The sequence below is a fragment of the Panthera onca genome, chromosome D1, assembly GCF_046562875.1.
Source record: "Panthera onca isolate mPanOnc1 chromosome D1, mPanOnc1 haplotype 2, whole genome shotgun sequence".
Classification (NCBI taxonomy): Eukaryota; Metazoa; Chordata; class Mammalia; order Carnivora; family Felidae; genus Panthera; species Panthera onca.
The window spans coordinates 109,624,316-109,644,119 of NC_138348.1; the positions used below are offsets into that span (position 1 = coordinate 109,624,316).

At 36.6% G+C, this 19,804-nt stretch overlaps 1 protein-coding gene and 1 long non-coding RNA gene across 3 annotated transcripts in view; one reads left to right on the forward strand and one right to left on the reverse strand.

Moving 5' to 3' along the window:
• Positions 1-19,804, forward strand: part of GUCY1A2 (guanylate cyclase 1 soluble subunit alpha 2) — a 331,166-nt gene that overhangs the window by 225,084 nt on the left and 86,278 nt on the right. For both annotated transcript variants that reach the window (XM_078432697.2, XM_078432698.2), the window contains exon 6: positions 286-429. In XM_078432697.2, the coding sequence (XP_078288823.1) occupies positions 286-429 (144 nt within the window). The remainder of the gene's footprint in view (positions 1-285; positions 430-19,804) is intronic.
• Positions 16,221-17,843, reverse strand: LOC144613026 (uncharacterized). Its single transcript, XR_013550334.1, has 2 exons — positions 17,149-17,843; positions 16,221-16,594 (listed from the first exon to the last, which is right to left on the reverse strand). It is a non-coding gene; the product is annotated as an uncharacterized LOC144613026 (long non-coding RNA).

A 19,804-nucleotide genomic window follows, 5' to 3' on the forward strand; every position in this document is an offset into this window, starting at 1 on the left:
TGGCAGTTCTGTTTTTGTGGAGGATAATTGTTTTATGTTCCAGTTTTCCCCAATTTCAGTGATCATCTATGGTGATTACATTGATGAACAGCCCTGGAGTGAGATGTCAGTATTCGACAGTGGCTGTTTGCAAACTCTGCTGTGATTACACTCTGTTGTCTAATTGCTTAATTTATTGATGTTTTGCTGACATGTTTTCAGCAACATTTGTGATTGCAGATAACTCATCATTTCTCTTCTGGCTCATTATCATATGTTTGCATTTGGTTTGTCTGATTGCTGCAGGTGGAAACAATAGGTGATGCATACTGTGTTGCTGCAGGACTCCATAGGAAAAGCCTCTGCCATGCAAAGCCCATTGCTCTCATGGCCCTGAAGATGATGGAACTTTCAGAAGAGGTGCTGACACCTGATGGAAGACCAATTCAGGTAACCTTCTCTACAATGTGGTTTGAGTAGTAGCATGCCTTTAACTGAAGGGGGCAAGAAATTCCCTTTTGAATTCTACTTATGTGTCCTACAGATTTAGACAAGTAAGGAGGATGAGGCTTAACTAGAAAAAAAACTCATAGAACACCAGCAAAAGAACAAATGGAGTAAGATCCAAAAAAGGAAAAGGTGTATGAAAGGCTAATTGCCATGGAGAAAACAAAGAGCTAAAGACAGACTAAAGAAACACTCATTGTCAGTTACCAACTCACCAACACCAAGCAAAGATGGTGGTGGGAATCAGGGTCTCAGACATAATCCTCAGAAGAAAATGGAGGACCTGAACACTTACTTTGGGTAGTGTACAGGTAAGTGTTCCTTATAAAACCTCAGCACTCAGGGTTACCTGTGCGTGTTTTTAATGTAGCAGAGCTTGAAGGTTGGAGCCCAATAACTAAGAAAATTTAATAGTGGTGGGAAATGTAGCTCCTGGTATGTTGTACTCTTTTTGGTACTGATGCCTCTCTGCAGTCTAACGTCTACCTCTAAGAATGGATGAGATCACCCACCTCTAGTCTTTCCCAGACCCAGTGGATCCCAGAAGTATTGTTACTGTGACTTCTTAGAAACCAGAAATCATGTATTTGGAGAAGTAACCATGAATGTAAGGCAGCCCTTTTATAACAGCTCACCAAATGTGAGTTTAAAATAAATAGAGAAAAAGAAAGCTTCAAAATGTGGTACAATCCTATTCCTGGAGTTAGGGCAAATTAGATATTATGAGTGTCCTTCTGACTAAAATTATTAAAATGCTGTGTTAAAAATATTTTTAAAATATTTAACACTCTTTAAGATTTCTAAAAACTACTAAGCACCTCACTGAACTATTAGGAAAGAAAAAATGTGCCAATAATGTTGCATGTGTAGATTGAGAAAATTTCAGTGGGGAATTTAAATTAATTGCTCTGTCACGAGAAGTGATAGTAGGAAACTAGGAAACATTACTTCTTTCTGGAGGAAGTCAACTTCAATCCCTCTTGCAAAGAATATCCATATCTTTGGATATATCCGTATTTGAATATATGGATATCTGTATCTGGGGACTGAGTGACTAATACTAAAAACAAAATAAAACAACCCCTCACCTCCCCCACAAAAAAAATAACCCTAAACCCACACGTTCATGAAAGAAATCAAAGTATTATAGGTAAGAACCAGTGGGAACAATAGCTAAGAAAACAGTGAAGTGTTATCAGATTATCAAAATTTTCAGACAGAATCAAAATGACAATGTTTAATATAAGTAAGAAAATAAAGAAGAAGCTTAAAAACACGACACAGGAACAGAAGATGTGAAAAAGAACCAGAGAACCCCTAAGTAATCAACATAATACTTAAGAAAATGGCCGGTAGATGAATTTAAAAACAGATTAGACAGAGCTGAAGGAAAAATTAGTATACTGAAAATTAAAGCTGAAGAAATTATCCATTATCAGGTCCAGAGAATTAAAAATGTGGAAATATGAATAAGATAATGTAAAATATAAAATGTGTGGGAGGAATGGAAGACAGAGTAGGAAAATATATGCTCGGTTGGGGTTTCACATGGAGTTACAGAGGGAATGCAAAACAGGGCATTTTTTTTTTTTTCTGGAACAGTAAAAGACATCAATCAGTTCTCAGACCCAGTAATCCTAAGGGATTCTACAAAGCCAAATCATAGGAATTCAAAACTGAACATGTCTTAATAATTCTGTAGTGTGTCAGAGAAAAGAGGGACTTGATACATGACGAAGGTGAAATTGATTTGTGGGGAAAGAATGGGCTATTCCATCAAAGGTTGGAGGACAACTGTTTATCCATGTGGACAAAAGTATTAAAACTGGAACTCTACTTCACGAAGCTGTACAGAATATAATTCCACCTGGGTTAAATGTGAAGGGCCACACTATAAGGTCTTAAATTTATAATTTGGGAGTTTTTAACTCAGCATAAGGAACATTTTTTTTTTTTGTAAACTAGTCAAGTCAAAACGTATCAAATCATACAGGAAAATAGGTGTAAATTTTTCTACACTGAAGTTAAAACCTTCCTGCTTATCAAATAACACCTAAAAAGAGTAAAAAGATAACCACAAACTAGGAGGGTTTTTTGCAACACATTTAACCGTTAAAAGTATCTTTGGTTAACCTTACGAGTAACGGGATGACTGTATATCGGTAGCACCATCCTGTAGCATTTCTACCTACTAGTTTGGCACAACTTTGAAGCTCTGACACTATCACATTGGTGAGGATCTGGAGCAGCGGGAAGTCACACACAGCTGGTGGGAGTGCGCCGTCCCAAGTACGGTATATTGTGTGTGCCTTAGTTTGTGCTTTGCCTACATCCCAGCAACCTCGCCCCTACACGCTTGCTCAGGGAAGAACGTGTTCAGGTGTAGCACAAGTCACAAGATTATTCACAGCAACACCTTGATAAGAGTTTCAAACTGGAAATAACTCAAATAACCATCTAATAGAAAGGATTGCCTATAAAAAATATGTATATGTACGTGTGTATGTGTAGACACACACACACACACACACACACACACACACACCCCATACACTTGGGAAAATGAATGACTTCAGCTACTGACACCAACAAGGATGAATATGTCAAAAACATAATCTTGAGCAAAAGAAGCAAGTCTGAAAAGAAGGCTGTAGCCTTGTCCCACTTAATTAAGTCTCAAAACTGGGAAAGTGGGAAAAAATATGTTATTTAGAGATAGCTGCATTGCTGGAAAAAGGGTAAAGGAAAAAAAAAAAGGGAGTGGTTACTACAAATTGAAGATGGTGCTTAACTCCAAGGGAAAGGAAGAAGATGATGGGAAGAGAGAGGAGGCAGGAAGGAAAGTGCAGGTAGGATTGTAGTGCAGAATCACCCATTTTACTACTGTTCTTTGATGTTTACATATATGTTTACATTTGGCAGTTTTAAAAAGTGGAAAGGGGGTGCCTGGGTGGCTCAGTCGGTTAAGTGTCCGACTTCGGCTCAGGTCACGATCTCGCGGTCTGTGAGTTCCAGCCCGTGTCGGGTTCTGTGCTGACTGCTCAGAGCCTGGAGCCTGCTTCGGATTCTGTGTCTCCCTCTCTCTCTCTGCCCCTCCCCCGTTCATGCTCTGTCTCTCTCTGTCTCAAAAATAAATAAACGTTAAAAAAAAAAAAACAGTGGAAAGAGAAAGGGTTTTCTCACCATTCTCATCAGCAATAAAAATAGGAAAACATTGAGCATTCAAAAAAATAGTTTAAGTCCCCTCAGGACATAATTATCCAGTTATTCAAGTATAAGAATGGCACTTCTACCACTGCCAGGAAAACAAAGTGATGCTGTCTCAGATCTGCTTCAACCTGCAAATATACACAGTCCAGACTGAGTTCCTATAAGTTCTTAAATTTTCAAGACTGCTAGCTGGGCAGTCTTATCACTTGGGATTGTTTTTCTATGTTGGATTTTCTTTTATAGGAGATATCGTGTTTGTATTGATTCAGCCTTGTCAAAGCAAACTTAAATTACCCTAGAACAAAACCAGGGAATCATGCGTTATGGTATGCTCCTCCATATTTTTATCTATGGTATGTAACATTACTCTGTCTTATGAATCAGATAGTCTTATTAAATCAGAAGAGGAAATGTCTATAAAGATTTAATAAGAATGCAGAAAGAGAATTCAAAATCATAAAACCACTTTAATAATTTTAGCTTCATTACTTATTCATATTATTTGCGTGGTTTGAGATTGTTTTTGGCATATTAATTTGACTTTGAATTGGCTTCTAAGTTGGTGCCATGGGAACATTTCTAAACTTATTGAAAGAATCTTTTATTAAAAATGCTTGGGTGTGGGGCGCCTGGGTGGCCCAGTCGGGTAAGCTTTTGACTTCGGCTCAGGTCATGATCTTGCGGTCCGTGAGTTCGAGCCCCACGTCGGGGTCTGTGCTGACAGCTCGGAGCCTGGAGCCTGTTTCAGATTCTGTGTCTCCCTCTCTCTCTGACCCTCTCCCATTCATGCTCTGTCTCTCTCTGTCTCAAAAATAAATAAACGTTAAAAAAAAATGCTTGGGTGTGCAGTAGGGTTGATATGTGATCAGCTGATTGTTTACTTCAAACTATGTAAGTTTAGGATGCTTAAAATTTAAGCTATTTAAGTTGTAATAGTTCAAAATAAAGTTCCCTCAAACCTTTCATATTTTGAAAAATTAATTGATAATGTGTGCATGATTTTATAAGTCTTTCAGGTACCTCTCATTACAGGAAATATGTACCTGAATTATCAGTTATAAGTCCTTGAAGGTGATTGGTAATATCCTTGAATCATTAACTGTAAAATTGGTTTAGTTTAAAAAATTTTTAAAGTAACAAAAGAATATAGTATTTCAGTTATTGATTTTATAATATTCACAGAAATTATTTTTTATAAATACTCTAATGAGACTCACAAGCTCATTCCACACTGTCGCTACAAAGCATACACAAATATGGTCCATTTGGAAAAATAATCCCAAAGTGACTTTAATTAAGTCTGCTTTCATAGAGGGAAGCAAACCCTAAGAGACTTAGCCATAGAGAACAGACTGAGGGTTGATGGAGGGCGGTGGGTGGGGGATGGGCTAGATGGGTGATGGGCACTAAGGAGGGCCCTTGTTTTGATGGGTACTGGGTGTTGTATGTAAGTGATGAATCACTAAATTCTCCTGAAACCAATGCTACACTATATATTAACTAATTAGAATTTAAATAAAAATTTGAAACAAACAAAAAGCTGCTTTTAAAATTAATGATTAGAATTTTTAATATTTTCTCAATATGATGTTTATTCTCCTGGCTGAACTTATAATGTCAACATTATGCTTATTCCACTCCCCTCATGCAGAGGAAATCTGATTTTCTTACATCTTAAACTTAACTCTTGAAGAAAAGTACTATCAAATTTATATTCTTTGCCCTTTGTTTGAGCTAGCTATATTGTGACTTCACTAGAAAATTGTATGACTTCATGCTGTTCCTTAACCTTGTGACCCTAATCTTACCAAAGTATTTTGAACAGTTTTTAAGGCTGAAAGGCTTTTACTAATAATTTAACCACTGTTTGATTAAAATAACAAAATGTTTATTACTGCTTGTGCTTTATTCCTTAGAAATAAAAATGTGGGTAGGAAAGAAAAGCTGCATTGATGGACTAGAGAATGTGATTATATAGATTTTGGAAAGACCAGTGGCATTTTCACGATTTCAGGCTTTTGAAGAAGATTGAGTCAGCGTGTCCAAATATCTAAGTTTTACTTCTGAACTTCAGTTTTTAAAAAATATTTGCATTGAATTTCATCACACAGGCACACAAATTCAAATTCGCTTCATTAGTTTAGAGAACAGTGCATTTTATATAATGAGGCAATTATACAGAGATTGTGAAAGAGAGTTTAAAAAAAGACAATGTGTAATCATGTTGTAATACTAATGTGTCTAGCAATCTTAATTGCAAATCAGGGAAATGCTATGAATCTTCTCTAACCGCCTAGTCCAAAGGCAGGAATATTAACATACAATTTATGTATACTACAATTTGCATGTAATACATTAAATTGTAACTTGTGTAAGCTTCGACTGAATCTTCTAATGAGTTTACAGGATTTTTTGAGATTATGAAATAATTATTCTCCAATTAATTTTTAAATACTTGTTATTTATAAAGGAAATCTGATGTTGTTACTTTAATATTTGGAGGGATTTGTTCTCTGCAAATACTGCAGTATTCACTTAACCCCATGAGATTATAGCCCAAGATTGTACTTAGGGAAAAAAAAAAACCTAATTATTTGGTAATTTGATTCTCTGTGATTCTTTGAGAAGTGTTTATGTATAAAATTCTAATTTTATTTTTCACCCTGACGTGTGTATTGGACTTACCAGAAATGTTCTATCTCTAGAACTTAAACCTAAGGGTTCAGAAGTACTACTTGGGCATTGTGGGAACTCACTAAGATAGCCCAATTTATTCTCACCTCCTGTGTTTACCCAGTAGACACGTTTGAAAGTACTTTTAATCTTTTAGGTAATGCAGATAGTTGCAGTTTTGGTAAATTACTGTTTTATGGTAGCAGTAATATACAAAGTTACTATTCCTGGTGAAATTTATGGCTAAATAAATAAATTGTATAGTGAATTTATATGGTACTAGAAATGTGTTTCTGTGTCTTTAAAGAATATGTTTAGAGTATATTTTCACTGACAGTTGACCAGTACAGGAGGTTACAATAGGTTCTCTTTTATACTTTGCTTCTGTTTAATTATTAGAACTTTAAAGTCTGTATATTCTCTTCAGCTCTTCTAACTCACTAACACTCCCCTCAACTGGTTATGAAAATCATTCATTAAACCCGCCCCCTTGATACTTCATGTTGTCGGAGCAGTTTGTAGTTTTTTTAAGTTTCCATTCGTCTGACAAAACTTTTCATACTGTTTTTATTTCCTTGACGGTATCAGCCATCTTTAAACTCTTTGCTCCATAAATACCTTCTCTAGAGCCTCATGGTCTATGATATTATCTGTGCTTTCACTTATTTTTTAGTCATGTTACTTATCTCCTGTGTACCTAATTCTTGTTACTTTTTGTTTGTGTGCTGGAGATTGTGTATGAACAGTTACAGAATCATTTGAGAAGTGGAATGATGTTACCCTCCTGCAGGGAAATTTTATGTGTTCTTCGGGTGGGAGGAATTGCTCGGGGCTCTAGCAATCAGGGTCACATGATTTAATGGCAGGCATCCTTCTCCAAGGGGGCCAGTTACTGATTCACCTTATATTTTTGGTATCACCCTTATACCTGGGGTGTTGGCTCCTAGGGTCTCATCTTAAAAGTATGGAGGGTTTACCAAGGTGTCCCCCTTGGCCATCCTCAGACTTGGGTATTTGTCCCCGTAGTTCTGTAGGTACTGTTAGAGTCCCAAAAGCATTTCTCTAACCTCACTCCCTTCTGAAGTCACAAGATGCCTGTAGCGGACAAGCACCCTCAGATTTAGTAATGACCTCTCACTGAGCTTCATCTTCGCCCCCTCCCCCCCATCTTGGTGTCATATTCTTTTCATTGCCTTGTGAGCTGACCTGCAGAGGGGTATTCAGATTATATAACCTGCTCTTCCTAGAAATAGAAGTTCAAAGTCATGTACATTTTTTGTAAGAGTTTTATTACTAATAATGATTCATTCTCACTAATCTACATTTGTGCCTATTTTCAACCCAAGTCACAGATGATACTATCTGTAAATAGAAAAGACCAAAACATCTAACTGTGTTTAAACTAGCCACTGCAGAATAACAATAAATATCTGTTGAAGCACTTCGCAGTGTGCCAGGCAGTCGCCGATCCAAGGACTTGGCATGTGATAGCTCTACTGAGTCTTACGAACCTAGAAGGGCTCTATTGATATTATTTCAGTTTTACAGTTGAAGGCAAGAATAAGAAACATTCGTTAACCTGAGCTCCTAATTGCACTCTATAGGGCTTGTTAAATAGAAGTGTGGTAAATAAACTTCATATTGTCACAATTTTCTTACTGTGTAGAAGCTGTTAAGTTAGACTTTTCATGGCTCTAGTCAAGAAAAGTTAAACTACTGTTAGGTGTCCTCTTGAAGAGAATGGAAATAAGTAATCTATTTAAGAATTATTCCATCCAAAACGATTAATTTTTTAAATTATGAAATGAGGGAGATAAGTTCCGTGATGTGTGTGTGGGGAAGGAATGGCTGTCATTTCATCCTTATTTTGAAAATCACAGTCACCAGCCAGATTGGGTGAATCCTTAGCCACTTTACTTCATTGTTTTTTCTCTGTTTATTGTCCCTTTGGTTATTGTGGATTGTGACACAGAAGATGTATGTTTTAAAATGTTTACATTTTTTCCTAAGATAGTCTTTGGATTTAAACATCGTGTCTTATATTCTAATTCGTTATTTTTATGTTTTGAGCAAGAAATTTGTTTTAGTCATCGAATTGCACTTCTGGCCCGATGCTGCAGTTCTGAGCTGTAATAGAGCACACCTACTGCCTTGCAATCCTTCTATAAAGTGTTGGCATAATGAATTAATAGACCTTAATATTTATGCTTTGCGCATGTCAATGAGCTAGAATTCCCTTCCTGGTTTGCTTTGGCTTTTGTCTTTAATCATGACTGGTTCTCATATAATATAGTTAGACTGATGATCACCTTTTTCATCTGTGGAAAAAATAGTTTGTCAGGCACACACTTCTGAAAGGGCTGGCCTTATTGAAGAGTTTTGTCATGATATTTGTCAAACAGATTTTCTAAGAAGTCCTTTCGTGAAAGTGTTTGCATATTTTTGCTACATGCAAAAAATAGCAGTAATACGTGTGTGAAAGGAAAAACAAAGCCAAGCAACCAAGGGAAAGTTAAATTGTTTGGGTGGAAACTGTGCACATAAAATACAAAATTGCTTAGCCTGGTTTTGTGTACTGGTTTTTACACTTCCGCATTTTCACAAGAGAAATGCACTTTAGTGGAGACACACTTTAAATGTTTTATAAAGTTATGCTGTTAAATCATGTCACGATGGGGTAAACCCTCCTCAAGAAGATATAATCTGTTTCATTTATTTTAGCCTGTCTGAGAGAGGGTCCCTCCCAGGAGTGTTTGTACAATGTCCTAAGAGGGGACTAGAAATTATATTAGTAAAGGTGCTCCTTTTCGTTTGATTCTTGCATCATGTGCTTTAGAGTGTGAAGCCTCTAAGCCGTTAGGTAGCTCATATTTTTATTTATCTGAGTTTTATGTAAAGAATAAGAATCTCTGTCTGCCAAGTCTTGCTCCTAAAAAGACATTAAGATGTGATTTTACCAACCTATTGTGAGGGCAGTTAGCCCATTGTATTTTAGAATATGGTCTCTCTGGTGTTATTGACCAAGAAGGCTTTTCTTTTTTACTGCCAGTTTAACTTACTCTCTTTTAAAGTTAATTGTGACATGTGCATATGCCAAGGCCAGCAGCTTGAATCTTATAATACCACCACTGATGTGAAGATAGCCAGATGGAATAATATGTGAGAGAGGAACGTGCTCTCTGCTTGCTAACCGTACTGTTAGGATTTATGTTTTTGATTTGTCACGCTGTCTTGAAATCTAATATCTAGCGCCAAATAAAAATGTAAAAATCATTTCAAAGTAACTTTATTAGTTTTCCAAAATCACAAAATGTCAAATGACCTCTGAAAAATGACACACGGAAGAAAGTCACATCACCTGTAATTTACCAACCAACCATCACCACATATTAAATTGTGTCGTATATTAGGACATCTGGGTGGCTCAGTCAGTTAAGTGTCCAACTTCAGCTCAGGTGTTGATCTCATGGTTTGTGAGTTCAAGCCCCACGATGGGCTCTGTGCTGACACCTCACAGCCTGGAGTCTGCTTCAGATTATGTGTCTCCCTCTCTCTCTCACCCTCCCCCACTCACATCTGTCTCTCTCTCTCAAAAATAAATAAATGTTTAAAAAATTAAAAAAAATAGTGTTTATTCTTGAAGGCTTTTTTTTCTCCTATGAATATTCAAACACATGGAAATAGAATATACAGACTTGAAGAGTAGATTCTTTTAAAAATTGAGAGGACTTCATTCAATAAAGTGAAATTATGTGACACTGTATACCATAGATGTACCTAAGCGCACTGGTGAGACTTGGTAAGTCTTAGGAGGCATCTCTCATTGTTCTTAACTCACTTTAATTTTGCATTTGAATTTTTGAGTCATAGAAAGGCAACTCTTGAATCACCTGAGTTGCAAAAGTGGTAGGAATAATTCAGTGTCATGTGTGCTTTTAAAAGTCTGTTACCCTTTGTGTTGATATCATGCCAGGCATATGGTAATTGTCTGGGTCACCACTATAATATTCCTTATTTGGAATGTGGTTTCCTAGCAACTCTTGCTTTTTCCTAATGGCTGAATTGATTTCTGCACATTTGTAATGCTTCCCACAGCATCAGAAATTGTCACCCTGTGTGCAGATATTACAAGATCAAATTTACATGTAGATTCGGTTCTAAGAAATTATTCTGCTTTACCGCTTGCGTTTAATGTGCTCATTCAAAGGTTAAACCAACCATAAAAAAATAAATTTCGCAAAATCTGATGAATGCAGATCGCGCTCTTTGGTGAAACATGGTAATTTTGACGACAGTGTCTGAAATACGTTTGAGTAGTTTCTAGTAGAAGGCCTGCTGAAGTTGAAGAAATGGACTAATTTTGATGGTCACATGACCAGAGAATCAGCAGGTGGGTACGAATATTGGCCTGGACTCTGCTTTGAATGTCTCAGGGGACAAAAGACTTTCACTCTGGAGGTAGTTTGCAGTTTGCTGATTCTGGGTGATCCTTGCTGGAGTATTGCCAGGAGTGACTTTTATTCATGTGTTTAACAAATGGACTTTGAATACTTACCATTTTCTAGACAGTTGGTTAGGCACTGGGGATGTAAGGGTAATTAAACCAGATATGGTCTTGACCCTCCCAGAAATTACAGTCTGGAACCAACACCTATGTCAAGTGGAAAAAGAACGGTGGATTTTTCTCAGTACTGTTTCCATCTTGCTATCAAGTGAGAAATTTGCATTAGGCTTTTGAAAAGACTTGGCAAAGACTTTAAATTCTTCTTGGAATACTCAAGATGTTGCTGTACATTCAGATCTTCATTATTTTGATTTCTTTGTAGATTTTGTCTGTATCTAGGAAAGTGGAGTTGAGAAACATTGCAAACCAGCTATGCACTGGGTTGGTTTGTAGTTTATATAGCATCTCATTCAGTCTACACAGCAACCCTATGAAGGGTACAGATGTAGTTCTTATATACTTTAAAGATCAAGAAATAAAACATCAGGGGTTAAAAAATAAGTGTAAGATCATGGATAAAATGATATGTATATTGTACGTCTTCTGTATGCCAGACTTTGTGTCGAGTGCTTTATACACTTTATGTCTTTTAATCTTGCTCACTCCTCAAAACCCTGCAGAGTAAATATAATCTTATTATTTCTGTAATCTTATTTTACCTTTAAACAATTGGAGCTTCAGAAGTTTACATAATTTGACCAAGATCATACAGCTAGTCAATTGCAGAACTAAATTTGAACACAGATCTATCTTCTTGAAAAAAAAAATCTTTGAACTTCTGCTATACCAAACTGGCCAGGACCTCGCCAGAATGTTCAGAGTAGAATTCTATTACCTGAATATTTAATAAGAATTGCCTTTCATTGAGCACTTATTATGTGCCCAGCATTATGCTAAACTAAAGTGCGTGCATGCTCCCTTTTCCTCTCATCTGTCTGTCCATCTATCTATACACACTCCTAGGTACCTACACACATATATGTAATTTATTCACACATATACATGTGTCTTATAAGCATGTCTTCATATTGGTGAAATATATACAGGTATTGAATGTTACCATGTAAGTCCTACAGCAATCATGGACCATGAATAAGGTATCATCCTTATTTACAAATGAAAAAAACAGGACTCAGAGAGGTTAAGGGAGTTATTGTCAACTAAGAGTAAGTAGGTAAGTAAGAGTAGATTCCTAATTGGAATTTAAATCTGTTTGACTTCAAAGTCCCTCTCTCTAACCATTTCCCTAACACTGCCTCCACAATATAATTAGAATGTATGATTTCTAATCTTAGGACTAAGCTAATCACTTTAATCTTCCTTGAAAAAGAATGACTGCTTTTCTCTCTTCCTTAAGAAATGTTCAGATGTATCAGCAGTGCAATGACTTGAAGGCATTCTAATTTGAGACGAACCCTAGTGGCTGTAACTGTGCACAAAGATGTGGAAATGAGGATAATTATGTCTGCATTTAATATAGAGAGTTGAAAATTGGTGGTTTTCTAAAATTTCACAATCTCTGAAGGAAACGTTAAGTTGCGGATAATACTGAAATATGAACTTCTGTAATATTAGCTTCTTAGGAGAAATAGAAGATGTTATCTCTTCTTTGTGGCAGTACAATAATCCCAAACTGGGAAAACAGAGATTTCAAACCACAACAGAAAATCCAAAAGAAATATTGTTCTTTAAGACATATTGTTTTCCAGATGGTATCAGTTGATTCTTTTGTATATTAAGTTATCCAGGATCGCTTTTATATTTACAATAACCAAAGCCCTGATGGGAAGTGGGAAAATGTAGTAAAATAGTTTGATCACTCAGCCAGCAAGCACTTACTGAATCTCTCTCATGGACAAAACTACATAATTGAGTTGCAGACTGAACTGCGGGAGTGCCAAATACTAATCTGCTTTTCCTTGGCTCTCATTAAGTAAAAATTCTGTCTACACAATACCACAACATCTGGTCACTTAAATCCATTCAGTCAAAAATGCAATTAGCCGCCCAGATTTTCAGACTCTAGGATTCCATTCAACTTGTTTGCTTTAATTATTAGTTTATCTGAAAGCTGTGTCAAACAGTCAGTAGCCTATATTTGGTTATTTCAACATGCTTGGCAAGCACCTTACCTAAGAAAAGGTACAGACATGGAAGAGAAAACCCAAGTCCTGCTTCTCACGGGCCCTCAGTCAAGTGTTTGTACAGACCCGTGTGGTGTTCTACTTCTCCTATTCTGTTTACCTTCCCTACCCCTAGCCCACCCTACCCCCCAGACCCCACTTACTCCCCTTTCTCTGCCAATTTCATAAAACTGCTTGTCATTTTCCTATGGGCTACCTTAGATTTATTTACACAAAATAATATTGTTATAAATAATGCACATAAAACTGTTGATACTGGTTCACTTAGGAGAAGTGGCTTTTTCTACCTTTAACCCTGAAGTTTTATATTTGTTTACATTTTCCAAATATGTGCATGAATTACTTTACATATTCATTTTTCTTTTTTTAAGTGTATTTATTTATTTTGAGAGAGAGAGAGCATGCATAGGAGGAACAGAGAGAGAAGGAGAGACAGAGAATCCCAAGCAGGCTCCACGCTGTCGGTGCACAGCCTGATATTGGGGCTCGAAATCACTAACTGTGAGATCATGACCTGAGCCAAAATCAACAGTCAGACGCTTAACTGACTGAACCGCCCAGGTGCCCCCTGCATGTATCAGTAAGAGTATACAGGCAGCACTATCATGGACTTCTATTCTTTCCTTCTTTATAAGTATCTATAATTTTAAAAACATAAATATATCTTAAAAATGAAGTAAGCACAAACTTTCACCTATGTATTCAGTTCATACAGAGTAATCAGCAGATAATGCTTAAGACTGAACAGGGTCATCAAGATAAAAAAGCTTCTGCACTGCAAAGGAAACAATCAACAAAACTAAAGGCAACTGATGGAATGGGAAAAGATGTTTGCAAATGACATATCGGACAAAGGGCTAGTATCCAAAATCTATAAAGAACTCACCAAACTGCACACCGGAAAAACAAATTATCCAGTGAAAAAATGGGCAGAAGACATGAATACACACTTCTCTAAAGAAGACATCCAGATGGCCAACAGGCACATGAAAAGATGCTCAGCGTCACTCCTCATCAGGGAAATACGAATCAAAACCATACTCATATATCACCTCATGTCAGTCAGAGTGGCTAAAATGAACATATCGGGAGACTACAGATGCTGGAGAGGATGTGGAGAAACGGGAACCCTCTTGTACTGTTGGTGGGAATGCAAACTGGTGCAGCCACTCTGCAAAACAGTGTGGAGGTTCCTCAAAAAATTAAAAATAGACCTACCCTATGACCCAGCAATAGCACTGCTAGGAATTTACCCCAGGGATACAGGAGTGCTGATGCATAGGGGCACTTGTACCCCAATGTTTATAGCAGCACTTTCAACAATAGCCAAATTATGGAAAGAGCCTAAATGTCCATCAACTGATGAATGGATAAAGAAGTTGTGGTTTATATATACAATGGAATACTACTTGGCAATGAGAAAGAATGAAATATAGCCTTTTGTAGCAACGTGGATGGAACTGGAGAGTGTTATGGTAAGTGAAATAAGTCATATAGAGAAAGACAGATACCATATGTTTTCACTCTTATGTGGATCCTGAGAAACTTAACAGAAGACCATGGGGGAGGGGAAGGAAAAAAAAAGTTACAGAGAGGAAAGGAGGCAAGCTATAAGAGACTCTTAAAAACTGAGAATAAACTGAGGGTTGATGGGGGGTGGGGGGGGAGGGGAAAGTAGGTAATGGGCATTGAGGAGGGCACCTGTTGGGATGAGCACCGGGTGTTGTATGGAAACCAATGTGACAATAAATTTCATTTGAAAAATAAATAAATACAAAATAAATGCTAAAGAAGAATTTTAAAACATGACCTGAGCTAATAACCATTATCTGCTAATTAATAAACAATTATGTTAATGAACAACAAAAAAACTGAACAGGGTCAAAAACATTTATTGGCTAAAAATTATTAGGAACATCAAATCTTTTTAACAAAATGGGGCATTAAAGCATTTGGCCAGGAAAATGAGGGTTGGTAGAAATAATGGTCATAAAAGAAAACTACACTAGCAGAAATTAATATAAATAAATATTTGATTACTGAGTCACAAGTCATGACTGCAAAATTTAAAATGGGTAAGAACTGATGCCATTTAAAATATTTTCAGAGGAACACAACTAGAAATGTAAAATATTAGAATCAATTTAACTGTGTTATACAGAGCATAGATCAAGGAATTAAATTTACTTAACAGCAGTTCAGAAAATAATTCCTCATGATAAACTTCAGCATTGGTAAATTTCTGCATTCAATTGAATTCCTTTGCCTGGATCCAGATGTCTCAAACTATAACTCTTTTATTAGTTATAGTAATTACCTGATGTTGTAGACATGTTTGCTCAATAAATTGAATTCAAATTTACCCAGTGGTGGGAGAAAGGAGAGAATTTAGTTGTTATGACATTGATAGCTATCATATCTTTGCTTGTATGTATATAATTTCTTCTCTCTGATCCTTCATTGTACAAGTAATATGGTTTTATATTTGCCATATTTTTGCCACCATTTACCTGGCGTACCACTAGATACACTGACTTCTGGAGTCTGTATAAATTTATAGTGGTCTCTATTTCCTTTATATTATCTTCTCATATTCTTCTTTTCTCCCTAAATTTGCGTATTTAGTATCACATGTTTTGAAAATTGCTAAACGTATCCCAGTGCTAAATTTACCACTTCAGGCAGAAATTAGTAATTGTGGTACCAAAAGTACAATGAAGCTAAGTGGAACTTCTTCATCATGCCGTTATTGAGAATATATATTGTGACGTTATGATACAGTGTGATGTCTGCATTGTATGCAGTGGGGCATCCTGTGCTATATTGAAATCACTTTACTCTTTAGCTATGCTATTACAGCATATTACGTGTGTTAAAAGTTTAAGCATAATATAACTTTTTGTCTTTACTGAACTGGGGCTAAAATGCCCTTCCTTTCCCCTCACCCCCTTTTACTCTAGTTTAGCCAGGATAACCAGAGATGATAATTATATAGGAACTTAGGAAATTCACTTGTATTTAATTAATTGGTATTATAGTTAACTATTGGTAATTGTTAAGATTTTAAAAAATAGAACATTTGGAGGACAGTTCTCTCATTCCACATACAATAAAACAGGTATAAAACATTAGGTAACTCATTGGCAATGGAATCTCAACATTTGAGATTTACCAAGAAAGCTAATGAAGAAGACAAGGCCAGACAGAAGCAGGAGAAATAATTTTATAGTTTCTGTTTTTTCCCAGTAGCTGCTCATTATGATAGAAGAAATATCACTTGGAGTCTTTTTGAGGTTATTATGTAAAAGAAGTAGAAAACATTGCACAAAGCTGTGTCAGGAAGTCCAATTATTTTGACCTCTTGAGTGTCATTTCTCTATTAGTAGAATATTACCATCTTTACTGTTTAGTTCTTATAAAAAACTATTTTCTCCCAATTCCTGAGTCTTCCTTCAGTGAGAGACTCTCATGATTTTGGGGGCAAAATGTTCATGTTCATGTAGAACTTGGTCAAAGATGACAAGTAGATTTCTTCTTTTAACCTTCAGCTTTTCTGTTAGGGTCGGTCAGTTGTTAGCTTGCAAAAGGGAAAACACCAATATGTCAGTACCCTTCTGTATCCCCATGCCTCTTCCGTTGCATCTCTAACAACATGTTTACTTTTGAAAATAGTAGAGTGTCCTGGGGCGCCTGGGTGGCGCAGTCGGTTAAGCGTCCGACTTCAGCCAGGTCACGATCTCGCGGTCCGTGAGTTCGAGCCCCGCGTCAGGCTCTGGGCTGATGGCTCGGAGCCTGGAGCCTGTTTCCGATTCTGTGTCTCCCTCTCTCTCTGCCCCTCCCCCGTTCATGCTCTGTCTCTCTCTGTCCCAAAAATAAAATAAAAAACGTTGAAAAAAAAAAAAATTGAAAATAGTAGAGTGTCCTGATGTGTCTTCAGGTATGAACATTTTTCATATTTCTTGTATTTGTTGTCATCTTCAAATGTGTGAAAGAAATTGATTACAGAAAAATGATTTTTATTTACACTTTGCCTAAGTATCAAGTTACAAATACTATGAATTTATAATAAGAAGCTATTCTTTTACTTTAGTAAAAGGGAAAATTTTGACCTTTAAAAAAATTTATGCTTACGTGCATAGTTGTACGTTAACCTGTTGTTCGTCTGCCATTTTGTATTCTCCCATTCCCACGGATCTCACTGTGACCTGCAAGCCTAATCCTTTCAGAGGTTTTCAGTCTTTTATTTGTCTTCTGGCTATTTGCCTTCTGTTTGCCAAAGGCACAAATTGAGTGTCTTAAATGCTAGAATTTTATTGTCTCACGGTTTTGTGGCTAGAAATCTCAGATCAAGGCATTGGCAGGGCCAGGAGGCCCCTCTGAAGGCACTAGGAAAGGGTCTGTCTGTAGTTCTTGATCTGGGGACAGCATAACTTCCAGTCTTCACATGGTGCTCTCCTTGCGTGCATGTCTGTCTCTGTCCAAATTTCTCCTTTTTATAAGGGCATCAGTCTTACTGGATTAGAGGGCCCCACGCATACTCTATTATGACCTCATCTTAACTAGTTCCATGTGCAATGATCCTATTTCCTGCATTATGTTACATTCTGAGGTACTGGAACTTAGAATTTCAACATATGAATTTGGGGCAACACAATCCAATTCACAACACTTTATCTAGCCTAGATCCCATTGTCTCATATCTGACTCAACACTGCTCCTAACAGACCTCTAGTTTTACTCTTTTTTATCTCCTGCCACACTGGACTACCTAAGTAGACCAGTCTGGGTCTGGAATTAATGAGCATTATTGGAGAACATGATGTGATCATGATAATTAAATTATCTGTTACAAACGCATGCCTTTGAACACAACTGGTCCCTGAATTCTCAGGGGTGTCATTTTACTATCCTCTGGCAGTGACCGTTGCTTAATGTTTTTCACTCTTTAAAAGGGTTTATCTCTTACCCTTGCTACTTTTATTCTCAACAGACTCTTATTTTCCAATGAAATAAAATAATAGAAGGTATCAGTATGAATGACTTCACCTTTTCTTCCACACCACTCTCCTACATAGTCCTTTTTCAAATGTTTTCTCCTTGGCCTCTTTTGTCTCTCCTACTCAGCTGGTCCCCATGTGTCAACAAAATTTCTTCTATTATTAATACGAAATTGTGATAGTCTTTGGAGGCTTTCCTCTCTAACTCATTTTCCTCTCATTTTCCTATTCTATTCATCCTTCTTGGCCAAGTTTCACCGGTGTAAATTCATCAGTGACAATCAGACTCTCTTTAGTGGCAATTAATTGCTTCCTCTTAAGGAAATCCATAACTTTTGTAGCATATAACTGTTGGTATTCAGTATCTCCTATCTTGCAAATAAATCCTTTTATGTGTATTAGAGCCACCAATGATGGGCTCTGAAGTAAAATATCTTGTTACGTAACAAGTTAAAGATAACAAAATTTGGGATTTGCCATTAAAAAGAGGTTATGTATACTTCTTTGTATTATGAATTATACTGGAAGAACTTTTGTATGTTGGATGGTGTCTCCATCTTTGCACATTGTAGTGCAAGCAGCTTATGGATAATTTATTGAATTATATTAAAATTGATACACTAATGCAGAATATTCATTGTGACAAACAGGAGAAAAATGATATCCTGGTATAGTTATTCATTCTTTATTCATTTTTTCATACATCACTTTTCCATCCAAAATATTTATCAAGATGGGACGCCTGGGTGGCTCAGTCGGTTGAGCGTCCAACTTCAGCTCAGGTCAGGATCTCGCAGTTTGTGAGTTTGAGCCCCACATCGGGCTCTGTGCTGACAGCTCAGAGCCTGGAGCCGGCTTCAGATTCTGTGTCTCCCTCTCTCTGCCCCTTCCCCGCTCATGCTCTCTCTCTTTCTCTCAAAAATGAATAAACGTTAAATATTAAATATTTAAATATTAAATATTAAAAAAAATATTTATCAAGATACTACTGTGTGCTTGATACCAGATACTCAATAGGTATAGAAAACTGCAATTTACTATATAATTTTATTCTGTAAATAAATCCATTATGATTGTATTTGGCTAGCATATATGACTTTTTATTTTATTTAATTTATTTTATTTAAAAAATTTTTTTAATGTTTTATTTATTTTTGAGACACAGAGAGAGACAGAGCATGAGGAGGGGAGGGGCAGAGAGAGAGGGAGACACAGAATCGGAAACAGGCTCCAGGCTCTGAGCTGTCAGCACAGAGCCCGACGCGGGGCTTGAACTCACGAACTGTGAGATCAGGACCTGAGCCGAAGTCGGATGCTCAACCGACTGAGCCACCCAGGTGCCCCGTGACTTTTTATTTTAAATTAAAACAAAGGTTTATTATTTCTTGTAGACTTGCATCAATTAAATATATTTGTGAACTTTGCTAATTTTATCTTGAACATTTTAATAATTCTTTTGCACACCTCTCTTCCTTCTCCCCCCATCTTTTTCCTCTTAATTTTTTATTCAAGTATAATTAACACACAGTGTTATATTAGTTTCAGGTATATGATACAATCAAAAATTCTGTACACTACTCAGTGCTCATCATGACAAGTGTATGCTTAACCCCCTTCACCTGTTTCACCTATCCCCCACTCACCCTTCCCTCTGGAAACCACCATTTCTCTATAGTTCAGGTCTGTTTTGTTAGTTTGTCTGTTTTTTTTTTTTTTCCTTTGTTCATTTGTTTTGTTTTTATTTTTTAGTTTATTTATTTATTTTGAGAGAGACAGAGACAACACAAGTG